Raw genomic sequence first — 25,590 nt, forward strand, 5'->3', positions numbered from 1 at the left:
CTCTCATATTCATACCGTGCTCCCAGTAATCTCTTTCTTTTACTTAGTCACAAAGCACAACCAAGGAGCAGCAATATACACTCCTTTTAAGTTAATAAGAAAAAAGAAATGTGAAATTTATGATTTCTGCCTTTGAAGCCAACCTAGGATTTGAACCAAACTTCTGCAGATAACATATTTCCTTAGATATGGGACATTAATCCCTAAAAGAGGCATTTTTGGAAACCTCTCCTCCTTGTTCTTTAATTGAATATGTACTTTCTGTGAAACCAACTCCCCCACCCCATATAATCTGACAGTCAGTGAGAAAGAAAGCATACCCTTTTAAACATTATTTTTGGCAGCTGTTATAGAACAGACCATAAAATATAATCTTGAATTGTCATTCATTTAGCCTGTATGCCTGAACTGGGAAAGGTGTAAGGCCACATGAAGAATAACATTCCGTTTTTGTTTGAAAGCTAAAAATGCGTCACTCATTAAAACTGTAGCTTGATTTTAGTGTGGCCTCTATAGTAATCGCTTACAAAAATGCATCACCGAAAAGAGAATGGATGAGGACTTGCATATGCTGATGCAGATGTGCAGATGTAAATTGAGAAGTAATGACTCTAATTTCAACAGAAATATAAAACAGCTTACCAAAATGGGGAACACTGTGACCTGTGAGAGCCAGTGTGATGTAGTGGTTAAGAGTGGTAGACTCGTAATGTGGGGAACCGGGTTCGCATCTCCGCTCCTCCACATGCAGAGAGCCAGTTTGGTGTAGTGGTTAAGAGCGGTGGACTCGTAATCTGGTGAACCAGGTTCGCTTCCCCGCTCCTCCACATGCAGCTGCTGGGTGACCTTGGGCCAGTCACACTTCTTTGAAGTCTCTCAGCCCCACTCACCTCACAGAGTGTTTGTTGTGGGGGAGGAAGGGGAAGGAGAATGTTAGCCGCTTTGAGACTCCTTCGGGTAGTGATAAAGCGGGATATCAAATCCAAACTCTTCTTCTTCTTCTTCTTCTGCTGGGTGACCTTGGGCCAGTCACACTTCTTTGAAGTCTCTCAGCCCCACGCACCTCACAGAGTGTTTGTTGTGGGGGAGGAAGGGAAAGGAGAATGTTAGCCACTTTGAGACTCCTTCGGGTAGTGATAAAGCTGGATATCAAATCCAAACTCTTCTTCTTCTTCTTGTAACTTGCTCAGGTTGCTGTCCAGGTGCTGGCTTTTGACTGACAAATTCAGGGTCTCTCTTGCTCTCCCCCTTTGTGGTTCTTTAAACTGGACTTGGACCAGACAGGTAGAGGACTGTCCTCTGTAAAGTAGTCCACATATGCACATATCATGATTTTCAGATGTTTGTGTTTGGGATGGGGTTGACTGCGTGTTTAGTAAAAATGTTCCTGCATCAGAAGGCCTTTGAGCCTTGGCAAAGCTGATTTCTGTTGCTTCAATACCCTCTCTCCTCTGAACTAGTTTTCCTTTGGAATTTTCGAATCCCCATCAGAATTCAGTGAATCCATTTAATTATTTGAGCATTTGTTGCCAGGGCATATTACAACTGTAATTTGTAGTGTTCACAGGGCGTAACCAATTGAACTATCGGGGGGGGGGGTATTCATTTCATGTATTTCTGTGCAACATAGGATTTTTAGTTAGGAATGTAAATACGGCTTGATAAGAAAGGTGATATGAAGGGGCTTAGTGAGACGATGGGATAGTTGTAAAATAGATTAAATATGACAAGAGCACAGATATCATGACACTGTATAAGTCCAAGGAAATTTCCCTCCAAAGTGTGGAAGAGAAAAGGATAGGCCCCAGAATGAACAAAAGGGAACTGAGCTTTTGGGACTATATTATTCAACCCCCCCCCCCATGGGAAATTTTTATAACAAGACTAGTTCCACTTTATAAGTAAATAAAACAAATGAATGGCAGTTAATTGTTAGAGGCAAAAGCTCACAAGGTGAGTAGAAATAGGGCAGGTAGACCTCAGAGTTTGAAAGCCTTGGTACCATGACAGAAAAGGCCCACCCTTAGATTGTGAAGGGAACACAGACCAGAACTCAGTGTTTGGGTGGTTTTATGTGATGCCAAGATGCTTCTGTACATTTCTGATAATGATGAACAGATGTGAAGGAAGAGAGAGAAAGTGCTTAATGCAGGAAGCAGACAATTAAAAAAGCAGGGGGATTTCAGAGGGAATAAGAAGAGGCAGGTGAGAAGTTCAGTAAACCTGAAGATGGATGTGACGTGACATGTGAATGCATAAACAGCAGCTGACTTTTAGGCTCCAGGTTCCCTGAGCAACAAGTATGGGAGAAGGTAAACTAGGAATTCCTGTGCAATGCGGCTTCCTGACTGTGGGGATGGAGATGCAGGGGTATGCAAGGGGATTAGTTGAGACCCAAGTTCTTGAGTCTATGGGATTGATGAAGCACAGCTGTAAGACCAAAAAGCCTTTGGGATCAGAAGGCTGGGGAGAGGAGGGGTGCCACTTTAATATTTCACTTAGTCATAGAGAAATGTCATTTGTGGCCTTTTATGTTTCTAAGTTGGTTCTATCTCTTTAAATTACCTTTGACATGAACTTTGTTAGTTTGTTACTGAATTCATCTGTTTGGTAAATAATGACGAGGTTGCGATTATTATTATTATTAATTATTATTTGGTTGTGGGTGGTTGTGTTGGACAACCTTCTAATCTTATAATTTGTCGTCTGCTGGTTATGTCTTCTGAATTGCTTGAGAAAACGGTAATAAAGTGTATGGAAACATACGTTACTAGTGAAAAAATGTATAATACCAATCAGATATTCACATATATAATCTTCCAACCCTTCAAACTGTTTCCTCCGGAATCTTTTTTGGGCAGCAACCATGTTACTTACAAAAAAAGTTCAACATACACTGTTCTGCTCCTGTACATACACTTCTGTGGTCTTTGCCTTCTGGTCCTGTTTTCCACCCACACAGTCTCCGGAGATGAGTCACGCAGATTAGCTCTCTGCTTCTGTTCTGTGCTAAAGTGTAATCGACAAAATTCTGTTCAGAAGGGGCTGAACTTGGATGGATTTTTCTTCTCTAGCCATATAATGCGTCTTATTGATCTTGTTATATCTTCTAAATGTCTCTTTAAAATCAGGTGGGGTGGGGAACCTTTGACTGGAGGGCCTTCTTAGCACTTGCACATACTCTTAGCACTTGCCTTTGCTGATGTCCCTCTTTCAGGTAAGGGCAAGAGAGTTTTTGTAGCCAAAGAAGGAGACGAAGAAGATGAGATGAGAGTGCACACTGAATGTGCACCGAGTGCAGCAGCTTCCACCTTCCCTTCTCCTTGCTCTGCTGAGCTAGGAGGAGGAGCTGCATGTGCTTCTCCACCCAGAGAAAGCAGTTTTGCCAATTCCTACCCATGCCAGTTCTGTTCCCCCCCTCAATCCAGAATTCCCCTGCGGTGTAAGGACAACAGAATCTCTTTCCTGGGGGTTGGGGGATGGCTTCCAGCAAAGAATGGCATAAGCAGTAAGTCAAGAAAGACAGGGCGAAGGGAAAGGGGGAGCTTTGTGTTAGTGTCAGTGGTGTGAACACAGAAGTGGCATTTTGAAGGTCTTGGCCCCAAGAAGCTGGGAAAGCTGAGAGGTACTCAAGCAAGATCAATTTCACATAGCAATTGGAGCTTTATCAGCCAAATCTTTGGCTACAGGCCACTAGTTCTTAAGTCAACACACATCCTCCACGATTATGCTCCAGCCATGATGATGTTTGCTTTTGCTCTGACTACTTTTTTTGCACACTTAGCAACTCTGCATACTGGGTGGGGAATGCCATTTCATTTTTGCTCTTGTTAGTTAGGAATTACCAATTGTAAGAAAGATATCATGCTAGCTGACATGTACATTCCTGGCATTTTCTTCTTCTTCTTTTTAAAGGCAGGAGGTCCAGGACTTCTCGTTATCTTAAACTTGCTTTCTCTGACATGGGTTAAAGTTAGCAAGCAATGGGTGAGGAAATACACTGAGTTGCACTTTCCCACTTTTCTTCAGTAGATGTTTCCATCCTGAGTCCTAGCACCAGCATACTAAAAGGGTTTTGGGTCTGGACACGAAGCCTCCACAGCAGAGAGATTTTTGCAGTGTTTTGCTTCTGGTCTTCATGTTGGCTTCCCATGTTCTATCTGCTTCCTAGCTATCCATTCTTTCTTAACAGCTGCTATTTTGGGAGCTGTTCATTGGAAGCCAGTGTTTCACATTTCCTGAGGCTTTCTAGCACCCATCTTTCAAGCATCATAGCAGCCTACATAAAGGCTGTGAATGTTAACTGAAACCATCATGATGCAGCCGCAACTGAAGTGAAGAGGAAAAGGCAAGAACGTGACAACAGCCTGATGTTTAGAAGAGGGAGGGAGTGGCTTTTTGGGTGTTGGCTTAACTTTTTACTGTGTTCTCCTGCAGATGGCTTGATTCCATCTACATATGGAAGACTTAATTACCAGTTGCAAATGTCCTTTAGCATTTTAAAAGAGAAGCAGGGGGAGTGGCAGTGGGTTTGTTGTGAGGGGAAAGATGACAAAGCTGAAAATGCACTTACTAAAATGTTCGAAAGCTAGAAACTTGCTTAAGAGCAAGGGTTCCTTCCTCCACAATACACGTTTCCTGTTCCAGACTTGCACAAGCCACATTGAGGTATAGCTAATCAGAAGTCCCCTGTAGAACAGAGACACCCAACTTTTGGGGACCAGTGGGAACATTTAGAATATCGAGAAAGGGTTATGGGTGCCAATAACAAAATGGCTGCCAACGGATGTGGCACAACACAAAATGGCTGCCTCATCTAAAAGAGCAGAAGAAGAGACAGGACCACAGAATGGTGCAGGTATATACACTCCCCATCAGCAGGAAAAAGGTACCTACATCAGCCACTAATGCACCTGCCCTTCATAGCTTTGTTCAGAACAGAAGGAGGGGAGGGTGTCCACTTCTGGCATCCAGGGACAGGTCAGCATAAGTATGTGTCCAGTGTAGGAGAGACCAAACCAGTGCAGAGAGAAATTGAACAGGAAGAGCAAACAGCCTCATGTGGATTTTTGAGGGGATTTTTTTCTCAGGCCTTATGCGGGCACATTAGCACATGCCTGAATCAGATACATATGTGGTGTGCTCAAACATGTACAGTGCTACCTCAGGTTACAGACACTTAAGGATACAGGCGCTTCAGGTTACAGACTCTGCTAACCCAGAAATAGTACCTCAGGTTAAAAACTTTGCTTCAGGATGAGAACAGAAATTGAGTGGCGCGGTGGCAAGGGGAGGCCCCATTAGCTAAAGTGGTACCTCAGGTTAAGAACAGTTTCAGGTTAAGAACGGACCTCCAGAATGCATTAAGTTCTTAACCTGAGGTACCACTGTATTTTGAAACTGTGCATTTAGCATGCAGAATAAAATATGCAAAAGAGCATCATACATAGCAGCTCTAAGAACAGGATGTTCCAGAGAGAGACTACAACTCCTCTCATGTCCCAGCTGGCACATCCAATGGTCAGGGGTGATGGAAGTTGTAGTTTACAACATTTGAATATCCCAGGTAATACCAGCAATGGCATGCTACTTTGGGGTCACTGCTGTGCTGCCTGTTTTTTTGTTTTGTTTTTAAATCCAGCTAAACTACTCTCTTAAAAGATTTCCTCAACTTTCTTGCAGGCAGTGTTAAATAGTGCACCTTTTAATCTTCTCTCTCTTTGCCACTGTGATCATCAAATTGCATTTCATCCCCCTAACCTATTTATCTTCACCTGTTTATTTTGGCAAGACTGCATAAGGGGATAAAGTGATGCAACAGTGTTAATCTGCTGTGTTCTTCCTGTGTTTGTTTTTCCTTGAATCAATCAAACAAAAAGTCACATTTTACGTTATGGAAGCTTTCTGTGAGCACTGTGTTTATCCATAAAGGGCAATGGCTAAAGCTAATGAGCAATAGGTATTAGTCATTTTTATATAATGGGCATATAATGTTATTAAAAGAAAGCATCACACCCTATTGAACAAGGGAGGGCAGCTCATATTTAGCCTGCTTATACGAAGTTGTCTTCTGACTAATGTTCTGATACCAATCATATGCTTCTGGTGGTGTTCATTGCTGTTGGAACTACAGGCACTACAGTATTCATTCAAGATAGTTTTAAATGTCCTGTGGGTTTTCATGTAAGTATGCATGCATGCATGCATACGTGGTGTGTGTTTATGCTACCCTTTAGTGCTTGGAGAATGCAGCTTCCATAGTCTGTACTTTAAAGCAGACAAACTTCAGCAATTCACCCAGTTATATGCATTTCCAAATATGACAAACCTGAACCATTTTAAGGGAAAATATTTGGATAGAGAAAGGAGAAATGAAACCAAGTTATGAAAGTAAAGCCACTATCATATTTTTCCTCTACATTGAGCTTATGTTTGTTCACCTAGTTCCTGATTGTTTCTGGGCGCCTGCAGTCTTACTAGTGCCAAAGTGATATGTGGGCTTCCTCAGACAGCCTTTTATTGTTAATTCATGATGATTTGTGCTCATGGTGGTATTGGGGTGGTTATATGCAATCCTGCTTTCAATACTTTGCACCTGCAAATGTTTTGGGGCAGACATTTCCAGTAAGTGTGTTTCCTGTAACTTTCTCAGATTTTCTAACTTTTTTGGACCTGCTTTTGTTGCACTAAGGCACAAGGGTGCCCCTCCAGGTGGCAATAATGTGCTAACAGTAGAACGATGTCTGGATGTTCCATTATAAATCCACCACTAATATGCTATTTTTGTGTCAATAACATGTTGCAGAATACATCTGCAACAAACAAGCAAACAGACCCAAATCTGGACAGGCCCTGTATTCTTCTATATACTTAACAAGGAGGATTTTGTATAGTAACAGACTTCCATCAACTCAGTTGAGCATCACTATAAAGTGTTGAATGCATTTCTTATTGGGAGCAGCTGCACTGTCATCCGCTATGTGCTGCTGGATTTTCAATTTCCCATTTATTCATATAGTAAACAAAAAATGAAATGGAACTGTCAAACTGAATCCTGTTGACTTGATGGACAGTTGGCAGAAATGAAATGACACATCTTCTGCAGCCTGCAAAAGATATATTAAAAAATGTCAAATATACCTCACAATGCCTCACAATGAAGTATATTACACAGATCACAAATGTTGTTATTTAGTTTAGTCATGTCCGACTCTTCGTGACCCCATGGACCAGAGCACGCCAGGCACTCCTGTCTTCCACTGCCTCCCGCAGTTTGGTCAAACTCATGTTTGTGGCTTCAAGAACACTGTCCAACCATCTCATCCTCTGTCGTCCCCTTCACCTTGTGCCCTCCATCTTTCGCAACATCAGGGACTTTTCCAGGGAGTCTTCTCTTCTCATGAGGTGGCCAAAGTATTGGAGCCTCAGCTTCACGATCTGTCCTTCCAGTGAGAGATTACAAATAGTTTATAATTATTATCAAAGCATACATATATGATATGCTATCTGATCAGAGAAATATATTTGCTTATAATGCACACAATAAACAGAGGAATCTAGTCAGCCTATTGCTGTATATGAATAACGCAACCATAACCAACCTGGTATCCTCCTGATGTTTTGAAATACAACTCCCATCAGCCCAGTTAGCATAGGCAATGGTCAGGGCTGATGAAAGTTGTAGTCCAGCAACATCAAAAGGGCACTAGATTGGGAAGGCTGAAATATCTAAGTCAGGCATAGGAGGCCACCTTGAACAACGATGAAGGGGCAAGAACAAAGATGCTGCTTTCTCTCCTAGAAGAGAACTTCTACTTTCAAATTGGTTTGTTTGCTGCATCTTTGGAGATAAGAAGTTCCATCTTCAGCTCTCATTGAGCCAAGTCTTGTGATACAAAAGGAGAAGAGCTAGAGAAGAGCAGTGAATATATGACCTCCCCCTATACCATGTGATAGTGGATGAGAAGGCTAGGCTTGTTGCAGAGAAGTTATGCCATTCTTTACACCCCCTTAAAAAAGAAATAAACCAATGCCTACATCAGAGAAGTGAAATGCATAGTTTCAAAGAATTAGATGGTCCTCAAAGGAAAGTTCAAAGAATTAGATGGTCCTCAAAGGAAAGTTCCAAAAGTAACTCAGCCATATTGGGGTGGAGGGGTTATGTCACTGAATTGCATAAGAGACCCAATCAGTATATGTGACAATGGTGTGAATCCATTCCATGCTGTTGTATTCTTTCTGTATCTGGGAAAAGTATGAAATTATGTGCTTTAAATGCGTGGGAAATGCAATATCCTCACAATGGAAGGAAAGATATGTGCACTGTGTTCAAAATCCTCTGAAGCTTGGGATAAGCCATCTGGTATGAAACTTGTCCCACTTACTGGCCAAGAAATTGCAAGAGGGAAAACGATAACTGTTTATGGCCCATTATTTGGGAGAAAGCATTAACACTCACTTTGATCGCCGCTCCAACAGACTGAGTGAGATCTGGCATGAATAGCTTTCCACAGAAACGCTTAAATCCTTCAGAGCCCCTGCAGCATCATTAACAAGACTGCTCCAGTAACAGCCAGCAAGTAAAGGAAAGTGAACAAAGGAGCCAAATAATTCTTAGGTCGAGGAAGATCTAATGGGGCAGGGAAGACCACTGTGAAAACTCACAGTGTTCCAAAAAAGTGCAATGGCAACATTCAGCCTAGAACCTCAGTGACCTTGACATTGAAGCCTAACACTCTCTGTCTCCCTAGTTTGGCCATTAAATTTGTTGGTATCAGGTCTGGAAGCCTTCAAGCTCATCATGTTCATCAGATGGTTTTCTCCTTTCCCCCAACCCCAATGTAAATTTCACAGCTTTTAAGGAGCAGTTTGGTAGAGGAGTAGAGAAAACGACTCTATTTGAATTCAAGACTGCTCCATGGTGGCAGTAACTTGTGCATCAGACAACAGTGTGAGTTAGACAGCTTTTAGGTCAAATAAATATATCTTGTATGGCTTACTTGTTGGTTCCCAGATGAAGAACTCAACACTTTGTAGCACTTATCTGACGAAGGACATGAACAAGGTGTTTAAGTATTAGGGAAGCAAGGCCTATGGTCTATTGTCTCAAATGGAAGAGGTATAGGACTGTGACTTTTTTGCTGTGTAGATTCTTGCAGCCCACCTTCATTCTTTTGTTCCTGGTGTTTTTGTCCTTGGAACATTTCCTTCCAGGATAGTACAAAGGTTTTGAGAGCCAGTGTGGTGTAGTGGTTAAGAGTGGTAGACTTATAATCTGGTGAACTGGGTTCGCGTCTCTGCTCCTCCACATGCAGCTGCTGGGTGACCTTGAGCTAGTCACACTTCTTTGAAGTCTCTCAGCCCCACTCACCTCACAGTGTGTTTGTTGTGGAGGAGGAAGGGAAAGGAGAATGTTAGCCACTTTGAGACTCCTTAGGGTAGTGATAAAGCGGGATATCAAATCCAAACTCCTCTTCTCTTCTTTGAGGAATGAATTCCAAACAGCTCTCCAACCCACCTTCTGCCATTAAAGTAAATACTGATGTAATGCTCCAGTTAACATTAGTGGAAATAGCTCTGGGATTGTCCTGAATGCTTCTGGAAATTGTTGCACGGGATGCTAATATATAACCAGGTACATAGCTGATTAAACCTAATTTAACCCAGCAGATGTTGCTGAGACCACATTAGGCTTAAAGAGAAGCTGTTCTGTCTCACTTGATCGTGAACTAAGCTGTGTACAAGCTGCATGACTTCTCCTCCTACACATTTAGTATTAAAACTGCACAAATCACAGATTTCCTGTATGGCAGATAGTACTTTAAAAACCTGTTTCCCAGATGCCTTGAAAACAGACTGAGCTTTACTTTCCCCATAATTGTCATTTTCCTGTGAGCAGAATGTTCAATTTCTTTCTTACAAAATTGTCTTTTAAAGTGATTTCTGGATAATTTCACTGTAATTGAAGGCAAAAACACGACAGAATTCTGACTTCAAATACATATAGGTTAATTAATTTCCTGTTTCTTATGGTGTTTATATTTGAAAAAAAATGTATGGCTGCAAAAATTGTGTGTATATTTTAATATTTAAAGCTGACAGGCAAATAGATAGAATCAGAAACACCAAGCTTAGTAACACACGTCACACTGGATTTTCCCTAATGTTTAGGAGAGAATAGAAATAACATTAGAAAGTACAATTTTATTCTAAGTTTCAGACAAAATGCTGCTCACAAAGAAGTCTGAGCCTTAAATTTTACTCTGTAGTCTGTGAGGTTCTATTTACATAAAATTGTTAGAAAAACTGTCCAGGATTTGTTTCTGATATTCAGACAACAAATAATGTTGTATCTTCCTCCATGCCCAGTATTTTTTGGACTTTCTATGAGTCCATTTATAATTTTCAACAATTAAAAGATCCAGGAATCTGGCAAATCTTATAGAAGATTCTCATGCTTCTTCCTTCACAAACATGCTTTCTATATAGCCATAATATAAGGCCCAAGTTTTCAAAAACAGATTCTAACCTTTGGCTGTATCAAAAACAAATGTAGATCAAAGAGCATTTTCCCAAGTAATTTGTCACTCTATTCTAGCCTTCTCCAACCAGATGATGTTGGACTCCCAATTCCAGTCAGACCCAAACAGCATGGCCCAATGATCAGGGAAGATGGGAATTGTGGACCAAAACATCTGGAGGGCACCAGGTTGGGGAAGGATGCTCTTCTTTACTATGAGGTTGCTAGTGTCATGGGGAACCCACAAATCAGAGGTATGTTGCTACCAGCCTTCTGTTGCCTCTAAGGTGAGGTGAGGTCAATTCCCATGGCTGTGAGATAGCACTAGGCCCACTCCAGGACACTTCAGATATGAAGTACTTGCTATTATTACAGACACATATAGCTGACAGATTAATAGCAATTTCCCACATTAATTTATGGAGATTATGATCTTGTATCACCAAAATTATATTTTAGGGCACTTGTCAGATGAGATTTCTTCATTGCAGGAGGTTGGACATGGCTTCCTTCCATGATTCTATTATTCTTTTTTCCCTTGTTCCAAATGTCAGCTAACTTACTATTTAACTTATTATTTATGGTACACAGAAAACTGCATTTCTTAATAGAATGAATGAAGGGGAAAGGCATTTGAAATGGGCAAAACAAAACATTACATTCTATTGTGGTTTGGGGGATTAGAGACAGATTGAAAAGCATTTTTATTTTATTTTTTAAATACACACTGATCATCTCAACATAAAGCTCATTTTTTGGAAAAAAGTGAAGCCTTGTTTACTAAAACTGCGACCACATAAATGCAACACAAACATTTTTCATATACTTAGCTATCTTTATTAGTTAATTCTTTAGCTATTTTAAAATGGGAGGCTGTACGCAGGTACCAGCCCTTAGAAATCTTGGTGTTAAGCAGTATATATATTGTTGAGATAAATATTAAGATGCTTCCAGTGAAGACTTTCTGATTAATCATTTCACTAAGAGCTGATTAATCAGCTCACTAAGAGCTACACCATCTCTGTAATGCACGTTTGATTGTCACCAGGAAGCAATGCAATCTCTATAGTGCCAGGGAAGGCCCAACTCACCTCACATTTCCACAGTGAAGCAAGAGCTTCAGCAGGAACACTTGCTCTATCCAATGGAAAATCCCCCAGAGCCATCAGAAATACCTCAGAATCCATCAGCTTCTGATGGCGGACCATCTACCTTGGTCCCCCAATCCTGCAGACAGGAGTAGTTGATGCTAGATTAAACTTCACCAGAAAGTGGACCATAACAATGGGATAATATCTACCCTACTTCCAGACCACTCTCCTCCTCACAAGGAGCAAAGATCAAATCAAGGGTATGTCCTGCTCTGTGTGTCGGGCAAGTGACCATCTGAGACAGTCCCAATGGTCACCATAGAGACTATGAAATCCCAAGCTGGTCTCAAGGCATCCTCAGTATGGATGTTGAAGTCATCCAGAGAGGCTGTTGGGCAGCAGGGTGGATGGTACACCAACAGCATCCCTAGTCTGCTTCTTTGTTCCCTTCACCAGATGCAACCCCCGCCCCCAAGTCCTGTTCCAAGGAGGAGAGGGAACTTCATTGGCCTACCACAGTTCCCCCACCTTGTCCCTCCAGTTTGGCTTGGTACTTTACCAAATACCCAGGCAGGCAGAGCTGTGTTATGCCCGGCCCATCTTGCTCCCCCACTTAGGTTTTAATAATAAGTGCCTGGTCATACCATGTTTGTTTAAATATAACTCATATTACGGTTTTCTCATATGCCTAATGTGTTTTGACTCTTGGTCTGAATTAACGTTTAGAATGATACTTTCTAGTGCAATCTTGAAGCGTATTTTAATATTGAAAATGGTTATTATCCAACTCTTTTGCCCTTTAGACAAAACAGCTTATATGAATCAGAGACTATATTATTATTTTGTTGCCAGACATTAAAAGAAAAGTCAGATTGTATTTCTCAGCACCAGCATTGCAGCAACTGTAGATGTTGAAGAGACCCAGTATAGGGTTTTAGCTCTGCTTGCTGCTCCGGCAAAGTATGTAATAAAATTGTTAATATTGGCGATTTGTTTATGTATATGTATAGTGTGTATAAATTATTGTACACTTATATATTCAAAGACTCTGGATTGGTTCTGCTGGATTGGTGGCACAGAGCCCCAATCCTGGTGCCACCTCATCCTTCTCTCTCCCAGTAAATGCCAGATATGTCTCTGGGAAGCTAGCATTGCATATCCCACCCCACCAGGTGAATCATTTTGAAGTATAGGATCCTGAACGCCTTGGTACTCAGACGTTTTGGCTCCTGAACGCCACAAACCCGGAAGTGAGTGTTCTGGTTTGTGAACATTCTTTGGAACCCAAACATCCGACGGGGCTTCTGTGGCTTCCGATTGGCTGCAGGAGCTTCCTGCAGCCAATCAGAAGCCACACTTTGGTTTCCGAATGTTTTGGAAGTCGAACGGACTTCCAGAATGGATTCTGTTTGACTTAAAAGGTACGACTTCCATGCCAGTTTCAGTTTTACAGAGTTCACGGGAAATTCTGTTACTGTAGACAAAGGCAAGCACTTTTCCAAATAACTGCATTTAAAAAAATAAAAAGTCTGAATTGGAATCTTAGAAAATCAAATATGACAACAACAATAATGCAGAATGCAATTACACATGCTTGCATTATTATTTCAATTGGACATCACTCCTTGTTACACTGTACAGGACTTTAGCCCGTCAGTGTGATCTGATACATGTTGGCTTGGATCCTAAGTTGTCATGATCTGGTGCGCATTAACATGAGTCCTGACTTTCCTTACATGAATACAAGAAGGGGAGCCTTAGATGCAGGTGGGAGGTGATAGAAATCCCCCTGAATTGAGAAGCAAACTAGGATCTGGGTGATTTTATTATATGATTGCATGATCGCTCTCCGCATGTGATCTGATGCGTACATTATTCATTTTGATTATTGTTATGTGTATATGCCCAACACCACATTTTTCTTTGTGTTTTAGGGGAGCCAGAATTCAAATACGTTGGCAACATGCATGGAAATGAAGCCGTGGGAAGGGAGCTCCTCATCTTCTTAGCTCAGTACCTCTGCAACGAATATCAGAAAGGCAATGAGACTATCATCAACTTGATTCACAGCACACGTATCCACATCATGCCGTCACTGAATCCAGATGGCTTTGAGAAGGCAGCGTCACAGGTATGCAAGCAGTAGCCACATAAGCAAATATTTGCATTAATAGAATTTGTCAAATGCATTTACCAGTGGTATTATTGCTCAGTGCAGCAGGTTTGAAATAAGTTTACAGTGGTGGGTAAAATCATCATTTATATTATGTCCTTGTGGATGATATACAGCATGGAGTGATGGCCACCAACATGGCCTCGCCCCAGTATACCTGAAGGAGTGTCTCCACCCCCATCGTTCAGCCAAGACACTGAGGTCCAGCTCTAACGGCCTTCTGGTGGTTCCCTCACTGCAAGAAGCCAGGTTACAGGGAACCAAGTAGAGGGCCTTCTCAGTTGTGGTACACACCCTGTGGAATGTCAAGGAAATATACAACTATCTGACTTTTAGAAGACATCTGAAGGTAGCCCTGTTTAGGGAAGATTTTTATATTTTGTTGGATGCCGCCCAGAGTGGCTGGGGAAACCCAGCCAGATGGGCAGGGTATAAATAAAAAATTATTATTATTATTATTATTATTATTATTATTATTATTATTATTATTATTAAGGATTAGACAAATTCATGTAGGATGAGGCTGTCCATTGCTACTAGCCACATAGGCTATGTTCTAGCTTCACTGCCTGAGGCAATATGGTGTGTTTAAGGTTCCCGATCATGAGTACAGACCCAGAACAGCATGTACAGTTGTACATATGCAAAGTCATTTTTATACATTCCTCCCAGTGTGCAGAAATTGGGGTCAGGGCCAGTGGATTGTCTTCTGATCTAATCCACACATTTATTGATGTGTGGATTGGGATGTAAGAAGAGGGCTTGTTTCCCACCCTGACAATGACCACCCCAAGGGCCTTCTAGCTTTAGCAGTGTAACCATAACATATACACTTGGATTATTCTGTGTGTGTCATGAGTGAAAGGCCACTTACATGGCACTGTTCCTTAGTGGCTACAATGCCACAAACATTTGTTTATAAAAAAATCATACCAATCTCTAAGTGGCTTACTTCTTCTTCTTTGGCAATTACTTGTAGCTGAGTAAGATAGTCTTCCATAAACATGGTTTTAACAGTGAGTCCGTAAGTGACTGTGGAGGCCAATTCTGGATCCACATGTCCTTCCACAGTGGGGACATAGGTTTCCGGGCAGGAGTTGATTATGGTGAGTGTTTGCCAAACGTGCCTTCCTCTTAGCACATTTCTCCCTTTCGTCCTGAGTTTGAGTGTCTTCAAAGTCCATGATAGCTTTGTAAAGGCTGTTCTCCAATTGGAGCGCTCGCAGGCCAGTGTTTAATAAAATCTCTAAGTGGCTTAGCTTACATAATGTGGGTAAATAGGCATTCATCGTTGTCATCCATGCCTGGTGTTATCTCACTTCCTCTCACTGGCATCCTGCATGTAATAGTATCCATGGAGCATTTTGCAGATTTCACCTAGCTTCTTTCAGTTTCAGATACATTTGTACATGCAGTTAGAGCTATCCCAAAGTTACTTGCTGATAAGTGAGTCATGGTTGCCTTGAAACACCAATAAATTATAGATTAGGGATGTTCAGTGTGGGAGCACCCTCTGGTGGCTCCATGTTACATTTTCTCATGAACACCTTGCATTTAAACACAAATTGGCCCAAAGGAAAGGTTTTCTTTTTCATATTTGTCCTGCATGTCTTATTCTAAGAACCAACATTGCTACTAATACTTTGATCAAGACATAGTAGATGTGTGCATTTATCTCACATTGAACTATTATTTCTAAATTTCAAGGACTCCTAATTTTATACAGCTGTGAGGAAGTGGCTATTAGAATGAATGAATATGAATGAATAAATTTATTATTACGGTCATAGACCAGAAGAAAAGAAAAAAAACATAAAAGGCAGCAATAATTTACAAGGGAATGATGGTGTCAATTAAAAGTTGTAAAATTATACATAAAAACAATACACATATACACACACACACACACCCACACACACACACACACATATACATACTCATATATGCACTACAGTATATGTATGGGCTTAAAAAAAGGGGGGGGCTTATCCAGGGGTCAGATCTTTTACTTTTTTACAGCTAATGCCCTCCGCTTGATCGCGGCCGCAGAAAACTTGGCCACTTTCAGTGTTACTTCTGGGTTTTTATCTCCTAGTAGGATTTTCAGCCGCTGAGATTCAGATCGACCTGGAAATTTCTGAACGATAGGGGAGATAAACAGTAACCTAATATCCCCGTAAAGGTCGCAGTGTAACAGCACATGTGAAGCTGTTTCCACCTCCTTCAGACCACATGGGCAAACTCGTTCAGCATAGGGTGTGCCCTCGTATCTGCCCTTTAGTAAGGCAGATGGCAATACATCAAATCTGGTAAGGGTAAACGCCCGCCTATATTTTGCGATTTGTAGGTCCAGCAAATATGGGGTTAGATTAAACCCTTTTCCATAATCTTGGATAGCTGGATATTTATCTATCTTGCTCATATGGTCCTGAAGCTCTACATCTCCTATTCGCTGGCTCACCATCATTTTAGCCTTTTCAAAGCCTGAGGCTATGAGTTCTTGTGAGGAAAGCCCCAGGCCCCTCAATTTTTCATAAAGCGACAATCTCCATTTAGACTGGAACGGGTCTAGTAGAGTCAATGGAGCCACTCCCACTGGGAAAAATATGAGTTTTAGCCAGAAGTGAATCTTCAGGATCCATATCCTGGCATTAATAGGGAGTTGGCCTACCTCCAGCCTAATGGCAGTGTTAGAGACACAGGTAGGTAACCCTAGTAGGGAACGATAAAATTTAGTTTGTACAGATTCCAGGGACTTGAGTTTTTGACAATTAAATATCTGGGTGCCATACGTCAATTGTGGAAGTATTTTTGCAACAAAGACCTGGGAGGCAGCAGGAGCATATTGACCTCCTTTTCTGTAAAAGAATCTTATGATAGCTCTGGAAGATCTTTGCGCATTTACAATGGAATTCTTAATCTGATGGCACCAAGATCCCTTCTCATCAAAAATTATTCCAAGATATCTAAAAGATGTTACTTGCTCAATAGGTTGGTTATTAATTTTCCATTTATGTCGGAGTTTTCTCTTGGAGAACACCATAATTTTTGATTTAGTGTAATTTATTATTAGGTGTTCAGCTTCGCAATACTCTGTAAGAGCTCGTAAAAGTTTTCTTAGACCCACACAAGAGAAGGAAATAAGTGCCGCATCATCCGCGTACAAAAGGACCGGGATTGGTGTATTATTTAGATTTGGGGAATGAGTACTTGCTTCCTCCATCTTTCCGACTAAGGAGTTTATATAAAAGTTAAAAAGAATAGGGGCAAGAACACAGCCTTGCTTGACACCATGGGAACTTTGGATTTCCTTTGATAGGTTCCCATAACGGTCGCATCTAACACGGATCCGAGTATTTTCATGTAGTCTACGGATAAGAAGCAAAAGACGTCTATCGATGTTTGTGACATTTAGTTTTTCCCAAAGTCTGTGCCGGGGTATCGAGTCGAAGGCTGATTTGAAATCTATAAAGGCTACATAGAGAGAGCCTCCTTTCTTTGAGGTGTATTTCTCCACTAGATGTTGCAATACCAATCCTTGGTCTAGAGTTGATCTATGTGCCCTGAAACCAGCCTGGGCTTCCTTTAGGATGTGCTCCTGTTCCAGCCAGTCCGCAAACTTTTCACGTAAGTGAGTTGCATAAAGTTTGCTGATGATGCTTAAGAGACTGATTGGTCTGTAATTGGCTGGATCAAGTTTACAGCCTTTCTTGAATATGGGAACGATGATTGCCAATCCCCAGTCCTCTGGTATTATTGCTGTTTGATCTATGCTGGTGAAAAGGGTGGCAAGGACTGGGGCCCACCAGTCAATATTGGCTTTGAGAAGTTCAGGAGAGATGTTATCTGCTCCCGGGGCTTTTCTGTGTTTGAGTGCCTGAATAAGCCTCCTAATCTCCGCGACCGACACCGGAGGCCACTCATCACCTGCCGCACACTGTATTAGTGGCTGTGTCAAAGGCAGAGCTGAATATGAAGATTGGAAAAATGCCTCCCAAGTCCCTGCAGGTATAGTATACTCCACTTCTGAGGAAGTAGATCGCACTCCATTTGCTACCAGTCTCCAGAAGGTGGCTGAATCTCTCTCTCTGGATGCATCTATTAGGCATTTCCATTCTCTTTTCTGTGCCAGGAGTTTTTTGTTTTTGATCAAAATTTTATAATTCCGTTTATCTTCAAACCAGCCCGTGGGGAGTTGGGGTAAATTGGCAGATCTATAATTCTTGTATTTTTTCAGTAAATTTAGCTTCATATCCTGACATTCTTGATCAAACCAGGGTTTGGAGTTTTTATATACTGAGGATTGCCTACTTGGCCTGTTCCTTTTTTCCTTCAGGGAATCTTGAAGGAGTAAAATTAATAATTTATCTTTAATTCATGGCTTGAGGAAGTTATAAGGTTTTCTCTCTTAGTGAGGAATTCCTTTGAGCATAGCCTACTTGAAATTTCCTTATGCAGTTCATCTGTCCATCTAATGCGCGAATATCTGAGCTCCAAAACTGTAGGGCTCGAATGCTCGATTTTTTCAGCGCAGGATAAATCCTTTCCCGCAGCTACGAGTGCACTTAATGGCAGATGATCACTGTCTAAGCGCTCCTCCACTTTGCATTCCAGAACTTTGTTTTGAAGATCATACGACACGATTATATAATCAATTGTGGAGGCGCCATTGTTAGATATAAATGTGAATTCTCCGACCTTCTCCCCCTCTGTACGGCCATTTAATATAACCAGGTCCAACTTATTGACCAAGTGTAGTAGGCATAAGCCGGCATAATTGCAGCCTTTATCCTTTGAGATTCTAGCTGGTATTGGGTGGGTTTCCTTTTTAATGGGGACTGTTTCGTGGAAATGGGCACACAAAGCCTCATCAGATTGTCCAGTTCTGGCATTTAGGTCGCCTGCCACCACTACAGAGGCATCAGGAAATTGATTTAGTAGTTTGTCAAGATACTGTTCTAACTGAGCCCAAGTATTTCTTATCAATCTTTTCTCTCTTTGTGGGGGTAGGTATACATTAATCAGCAGCCAGCTGTGGGTTCTCCACTGTACTTGCACAGCTGTGGCCAGATGGTCTAGTGGGTCTAGTTTTTTAAATGTGGCCCTTAGCCTTGTTGAGATTAAAGTAACTAACCCACCTTTAACTCGCCCCCCTCTAGTACTTAAAAGATCTGGGAGGGAGAACGCAGAAAAACAATTTAACTCCACTTCACTTGTGCTCCAGGTCTCCTGGAGAAACGCAATGTCATGTCTCTGGATATATTTAGCAAGGGATTGGTCAGAAACCCTCTTTTGCCAACCTGCAATATTCCAAGTTAGCAAGGCAAGGTTGCACGTTGTCTTGCCAAAAATTGATCTTAGTCAATTTGCCTTTGAAAGATTTTTTGGGCCTATCTTTTTATCTGTTGGTTGGATTTCATTCATTTTGGCAATGTCCATAGATGTATTATCGCCCAGGTACTCAATGGAATCAGTTGAAGGGTGCAGCGTGCTAACATTAGTGATCAGTACTCCTTTTTTTGGCGAATCTACCTTGAGGTGTTCTATTTGACTGATACCAAGTTCATCCTCATCCAGGTATCTCATGCTGGTCCAAGAGCGCGTTGTGGTTGTCATAGGGATGGTTTCCTTCTTAGATGGTAGATTGTTGCTGTCCCTTACACACTGTGTTAGATCTGTTGCTGTCAGGTTTATCTCTGCAGCTGCAGAGGTATTATAAGGGTAGTCTTTCGTGGTTGCCATAGGGATGGTTTCCTTCTTAGATGGTAGATTGTTGCTGTCCCTTACGCACTGTGTTAGATCTGTTGTTAACAGGTTTATCTCCGCAATTGTAGAGGTATTATAAGAGTAATCTTTCATGAGGTCTGTCTTGGCTTTTTCAGAGAGGTTCTCTTTCTTCAATTGGTCCGTTGCCGGTTCTTTCTCTCTTACTTTTTCCTGAGCATTCATCTCTGTTAACTTATTTCTAAGGGTCTCCAATCTTCTCAAGATCTCAGATTGGGCAAAGAAAGGCAACAATCCAAACTGGTATATTAATGCCTTTTCTTCTGGATAGAAGTTATCCATCCCCTCATTAGGCAATCTCATCTCCTGTCTTAGTTTCAAGGGCCCTTGCTCAGTATGTTCCAGTTTGTCTTTTGAGTGTCCTCTCTCCTCCTTTGGTTTACAAGTAAATCTTATCTCAGCTGTCGTAAACTCATCAGCGAACAATTTCAAACATGTGCTGTTTTCGAAAAATCTTGTTACCGTTATCCTTTTCTTTGACAGCAGATGTCTTGATCTATATATATATTTAGCCAAGTTTTGATCTTTGAAGGAGGCAATCACTCGCAGAGAATATCCATTGTAGAATATGAAATCTACTGAGGTAATGTCATTTAATTTTATTTTCCCTGGCAGCATATCATCTAAAATATTCACAAAATGCACCGAGCGTTCTTCCTGTGTAAGGAAGCCCTTTGGCTTCGGGTAGTTAAGAAAAGCTAACTTCCTATCTGCCAACATCAGTTTCCATCCTTTATCCTGGGGCAAGTCTTGCCCTGCTACTGGCTCATCTTGAAATCTGCCATAATCAATAGTATGGGGTGAGTCTTCTTTAATATTTATGGATCCTTGGGGTTTCAGCATAGAGCACCCGGGTAGTGATTCCGTTTCCTCACTTGTTTTGTTAGGCAGCAATGATGTTTCTTTCAAAGACTTCAGCTGGATCTTTTTTCCTGGATCCACACTGTTGTTCTCTCTGCTGCCATGTATAGCAGGTTTGTTAGAGTTTGTTTTTGATTTTGTTGGAATCAGCTTATATAGTCTTTTCCAGCATACTTTGCATGCACGTCGGTTTGTAACAGATTTCCTTGCAGTTTTTATGTTCTTACTTTTCTTTTTAGTTTCAGCTTTCTTCTTATGGGATCTCTTACTAATGCCTCGCTTCTTTTGATTTACTTCGATAGGAAATTCAGTTTTAGGGACAGATACATACAGCCCTATGTCCTTTCCTTGGTGTAAATGATTTTCCGCTGCTGATCCTTGTGTGCACTTGCTGGTTGCTGGTTGCTTTGTATATTCTGGCTCTTGAGGGGTGGTTTGTGGATCAACACCATGAGGTTCTGAGCCTTTAGCTTGGAGGGGGTAATTTTCCACTAATGTCAGGAGCAGCCCATTTGTTATTGTTAAGTATTTTTTCATAGCTGCCAGATCCAGATTTATAGAGAGCAGCCAGTCCTGAGGATAGCAGTCATTGTTTTCCGTCTGGGAGCCCATAGATGAAGTCTGGGGTTTCTGGGAGTTTCGGGTTTCTTCCTGTAACTCTGAAGATAATATCTCAGCCAAGACTATTTCATGGGCCAGGCTCATTGTATTTCTATTTTGGTTGTTATTCTCTGTGTCCTGTATTCCTCTAGAGAAGGTTGAGTGATCTTGAGCAGCAGAGGGAAAAAGAAGAGCCTCATCCTGCTTCAACTCAACCATCTCAGCCATCTTTTGCTCATTTCCATTTCCATTTCCATTCTCGTTGTCCCTTGTGTGTAAAAAGTATTGCGTGATTTTACTCTGTTTCTCATAACACTCCTGGAACAATGGACTTGTCACTATCCCCAGGTCCCTACGTTTCTTTCTAGTAAGTACCATTTGTAAATCTTTGTCCACCCAGCTATGGGCTAAGGTCCAAAATGAGGCAAGATTTGGGATAGCTGTTTGTGATTTGTAATTTGATAGCTTATAGTTCAGAGCGTAACACGGAGTTGGCAATAAATCAGCTGTCACCCGTTTTCCTTATTGTCGGTCAGACTTGAGGGGCGCGGCATCGCGGGGAGCAAAACCCTCCGGACATCAAGATAACAAGGTAACAAGGTAGCAAGGAGCTCTTTTTTTTAGAAGCAACAAGCTAAAAGGACTATTAAACTACTTAGAAACTCTGGAGGAGTTAAAATATATTATAAAGGGAGTTTCAAAGGTTGGCTCGGTGTCGAGCCTGTTTAAAAAGCAGATTTAGAACTTGCCTCAGATAACCTCCAGAACTCTGCAGCTAGTTTGGCGGCCATCTTGAAAAAAATTAGAATGTCTACTCATTTTTTTAACCCATGTAATTTTCAATATCTACTATGTATTTTGGAAATTTGTTTGTTCACTGTATCACCTTAAGATATCATAACCAAATTTTGTATGACGGTTCCTGAGTTAGACACCCTTTTGACTGGAGATGGCTGGTGGAACTTTTCAAAACTGTACTGATTTTAATCACTCTTTTCAAAACTGCAGTGATTATATATATATATATATATATATATGTATATATATATATATATATATATATAAAATTCCTAAGCAGTGTCAGGTATGAGGCTGCTAGTTAGCTATATTTTTTGTTTAGTTTCGGTTAATTCACTGTGGCTAAGCACCACAGAACTTGTGTATCAACTCAGACACAATTCTGTCAACGGAGACAGTGAGTGTCAGTCATCAAGTGAAGAATATGCATGTGTTAAATCAGCCACGAGAATCGGTATGCTTCTGAGTACTAGATGCAGACACTGGTGAATGTTTCCAGAAAGCCATGCTTTTGAATTTTTCTGAGAATCTTTCAAGTCACCACCAGACAACACAGTGATGAGCTAAATGGGCCATTTCTCATGGAAACTATGTTATACTATTAAATGACAGCATCGGTGCTATTTTCTAATAATCCCTCTTGATTACTTCTTCTTTTTAGCCTGGTGAACTCAAAGACTGGTTTGTTGGCCGAAGTAATGCCCAGGGAATAGACCTAAACCGAAATTTCCCTGACCTGGATAGAATAGTTTATGTCCATGAGAAAGAAGGAGGTCCAAATAATCACTTACTGAAAAGCCTGAAGAAAGCTGTGGATCAGAACCCAAAGGTAAATAATTGTAGTTTACCATCAACGTTATAGACTGTCATCTGTTCCTCTTCAGAGAGTTCTATATGCCCTTTCAATCAGGGGACTCATCTACATTAATCAAAATATAGTGATTTGAATGAGTTATAAACATACAACACCAGATGGAGCCAGATAGAACAAAAACCTTTCTATAATGATTTAATTTCTGACTTATTTATAGCGGTTTCTTTCCAGTGTGTAGATCCACCCAGGCAGTAAAAAAAGAATCAATCCACGGGTGTTTGAAAATGTAATAAATAAAGCAGAATTGGGACAGAAAGTTGAATTGATTCAAATATTTCAGCACATGATAAAACTTTCTAGATTTCCATAGCATGTTTCTTTCAGATGACTAGTTTTACTCTATAGAGCAAAGACCTTTCCCCCCCTTTTGGTACTCCTTTCCTTTTGTCTATGTGGTTGCAGATGGATATAGACAAATGGCCAGAACCTATGTATAATATGGTTGAGAACAAGGTGAAAACCAAAGGTTGTGCAAAATCCAGAGGAGTATTTTTTTAGGTTTCAACTTTAGGTCTTCTCTGGACCAGGAATGCTGAAAAGGCAAGCAGACAGGATCAGAACTAGGAATTCAAGATAAGATGGACAAGGGCTTCAGGACAGGACATGTTAGCGTTTTTAAGAGCATGATGCTAGAACATCTTTTTAAAGAGCATCCTTTTTTCTTGCTAGTGTAGAGCAGAAGGGCATACTTGACCTCAAATGTATTCTCAACACTTCTTTGTTCATTTGTTTTAGTATTTACGGGCCATTTTGCCATTGGAAGGCCCTCAAAGTGCCTTACGGTACAAACAAATACAGCAAAAGTCCAATGATTGCAACAATAAAACATTAAAAACAGAGAATACAAAGGACAGTAAAGTTAGGCAACAAAGAATATCAAAGAGGCCATAACCAAGCATAAAATTCCTTAGGGCTAAAGGTCTGACAGAATAAAAGTCTAGGCCACCTGATGACATGCTTCTAGAGTGGCATATTTTCTCCCCTACAAATTCAAACTGTTGCTGCTTAGACATTCCCTGGAGATCCAGATCTCTCCTGAATATTCAGTTGGACCCAAGGCCAGAAATGGGTGAAGGCAGCAGGGGAGCTCTGTGGGCTTCTTCACATACACATATTGTGTGACTCTGAGGCCAAAATCCAACAGAGAGTTAAGATGGCTGAAGCCCATTAATGTGTTGTGTTTAGGCAACTTGTGTAATGCACATATTAGTAAACTTGTGTGTTTTAATCTTACATCAGCACCTTTTATTGGTACATCCTGAAGATATAATGTAATTCTAATTCAGTTTTCAGAAGTCATGGAATTTCACAGGACTCTAAATAAAGCTTATGTGATAGCGCTTGTTATACAGTATTAACCTATTTACTGGCTTTGAAGTGCTGGTGAATAATACATGTTTCTTCTTCAATAGCTTGCGCCTGAAACAAAAAGTGTAATTCACTGGATTATGGATATCCCCTTTGTGCTGTCTGCCAACCTCCATGGTGGGGACCTTGTAGCAAACTACCCTTATGATGAGACTCGAACTGGTATGTACAATACACTTGAATGTGCAATCTATTCATTTCAAAGGCATGTGAAATGTGCCATCATTTTGGAGCTATAGAAAGTTCAGTTCCCATAATTCTGTGGCAGTATGTAATGTCTTCAGAAAGTTACAGTATTTCTGCATGCCACTGGCAGCTGATAGAATTACTGATCACTGATACAGTGTAAGAGAGTAAGGTTTAGAACAGGGGTAGGCAACCTAAGACCTGGGGGCCGGATCCAGCCCAATCACCTTCTAAATCTGGCCCATTAATGGTCTGGGAATCAGCGTGTTTTTACATGTGTGCTTTTATTTAATATGCATCTCTGGGTTATTTGTGGGGCATAGGAATTTGTTCATTCCCCCCCCAAAAAAAAACATGGTCCAGCCCCCCTACAAGGTCTGAGGGACAATGGACCGGCCCTCTGCTGAAAAAGTTTGCTGACCCCTGGTTTAGAATTACTGTAGACACCAGAAGTCAGCAGTGTAGGAAAGGTGGTATTCAGCACCCTGCAAGGTTATGGTCGCTTACTAAAATGAGCCAGTTTAAACTATGGTTTATAAAACTGGCTTGTTTCAACATTAACCACAGGTGAGAGTTTCGACATAATGCTAAACTATGGTTAATTTCTATCTTGGCCACACTGGGGCACAAGCGAGAGGCTCATGCAAAAAATCATAGTTTATCATTATGGCCAAATCAGGTCTTCTAATAGCCACTCTTTAAACTTTCTGTTACCACAGGCATTGTTTCAGAAAACCTAGCTTTGTTTCTGGATCTATAATTAATAGGGAGCTGCAGCCAATGCTTGTTCTCTGGTGCATATATCTACAGATATATCACATTCACACCCTACATCTTAAGTATCTTTTAAAATATCTCACATGTAATCTTTATAAAATGTAAATGTGTAAATGTGTCCCTAAATGTTAGTGGCTAAATAACATATGTGAGATGAATGCACTCTGCTTTTGCCCTGTAACTTGAAATGATATCCACAGTATGAAGACTACACTGTGACCAACTGATTCATGCCATTTTGCATCAATTAAAAATTCTAAAATTAAAATAAAAGTTGTGGAAATAACAATCATCTTATTTCTCTTTGGTGATCATCAGGTAGTTGATCTCACCGTATTTTATTTTTCTTAAGAAATATTTGCAGATTAAAATGCATTATTCTTGCTCAGATAATTTTAACTGCAACGTGGCTGCCTGATTTTTATGTGTAATGTGTCTAGATTTAAATCAATACAAATAAGGACAGTTTTAGCTACCTTTGTTTTTGTATTCATGATTGTTTTATTGTTCTGAGCTCTTTTATTGAACTTGGATTTATTGTTTTAAATGGCTCTGATAA

At 40.8% G+C, this 25,590-nt stretch overlaps 1 protein-coding gene across 1 annotated transcript in view; it reads left to right on the forward strand.

The window, feature by feature from the left end:
- Positions 1-25,590, forward strand: part of CPE (carboxypeptidase E) — a 73,767-nt gene that overhangs the window by 39,877 nt on the left and 8,300 nt on the right. The window contains exons 2-4 of the mRNA XM_083520307.1: positions 13,545-13,741; positions 22,488-22,655; positions 24,113-24,230. Of these exons, the coding sequence (XP_083376433.1) occupies positions 13,545-13,741; positions 22,488-22,655; positions 24,113-24,230 (483 nt within the window). The remainder of the gene's footprint in view (positions 1-13,544; positions 13,742-22,487; positions 22,656-24,112; positions 24,231-25,590) is intronic.

Source organism: Podarcis liolepis, assembly GCF_965112155.1.
Source record: "Podarcis liolepis genome assembly, chromosome: 9".
In the NCBI taxonomy this organism is placed as follows: Eukaryota; Metazoa; Chordata; class Lepidosauria; order Squamata; family Lacertidae; genus Podarcis; species Podarcis liolepis.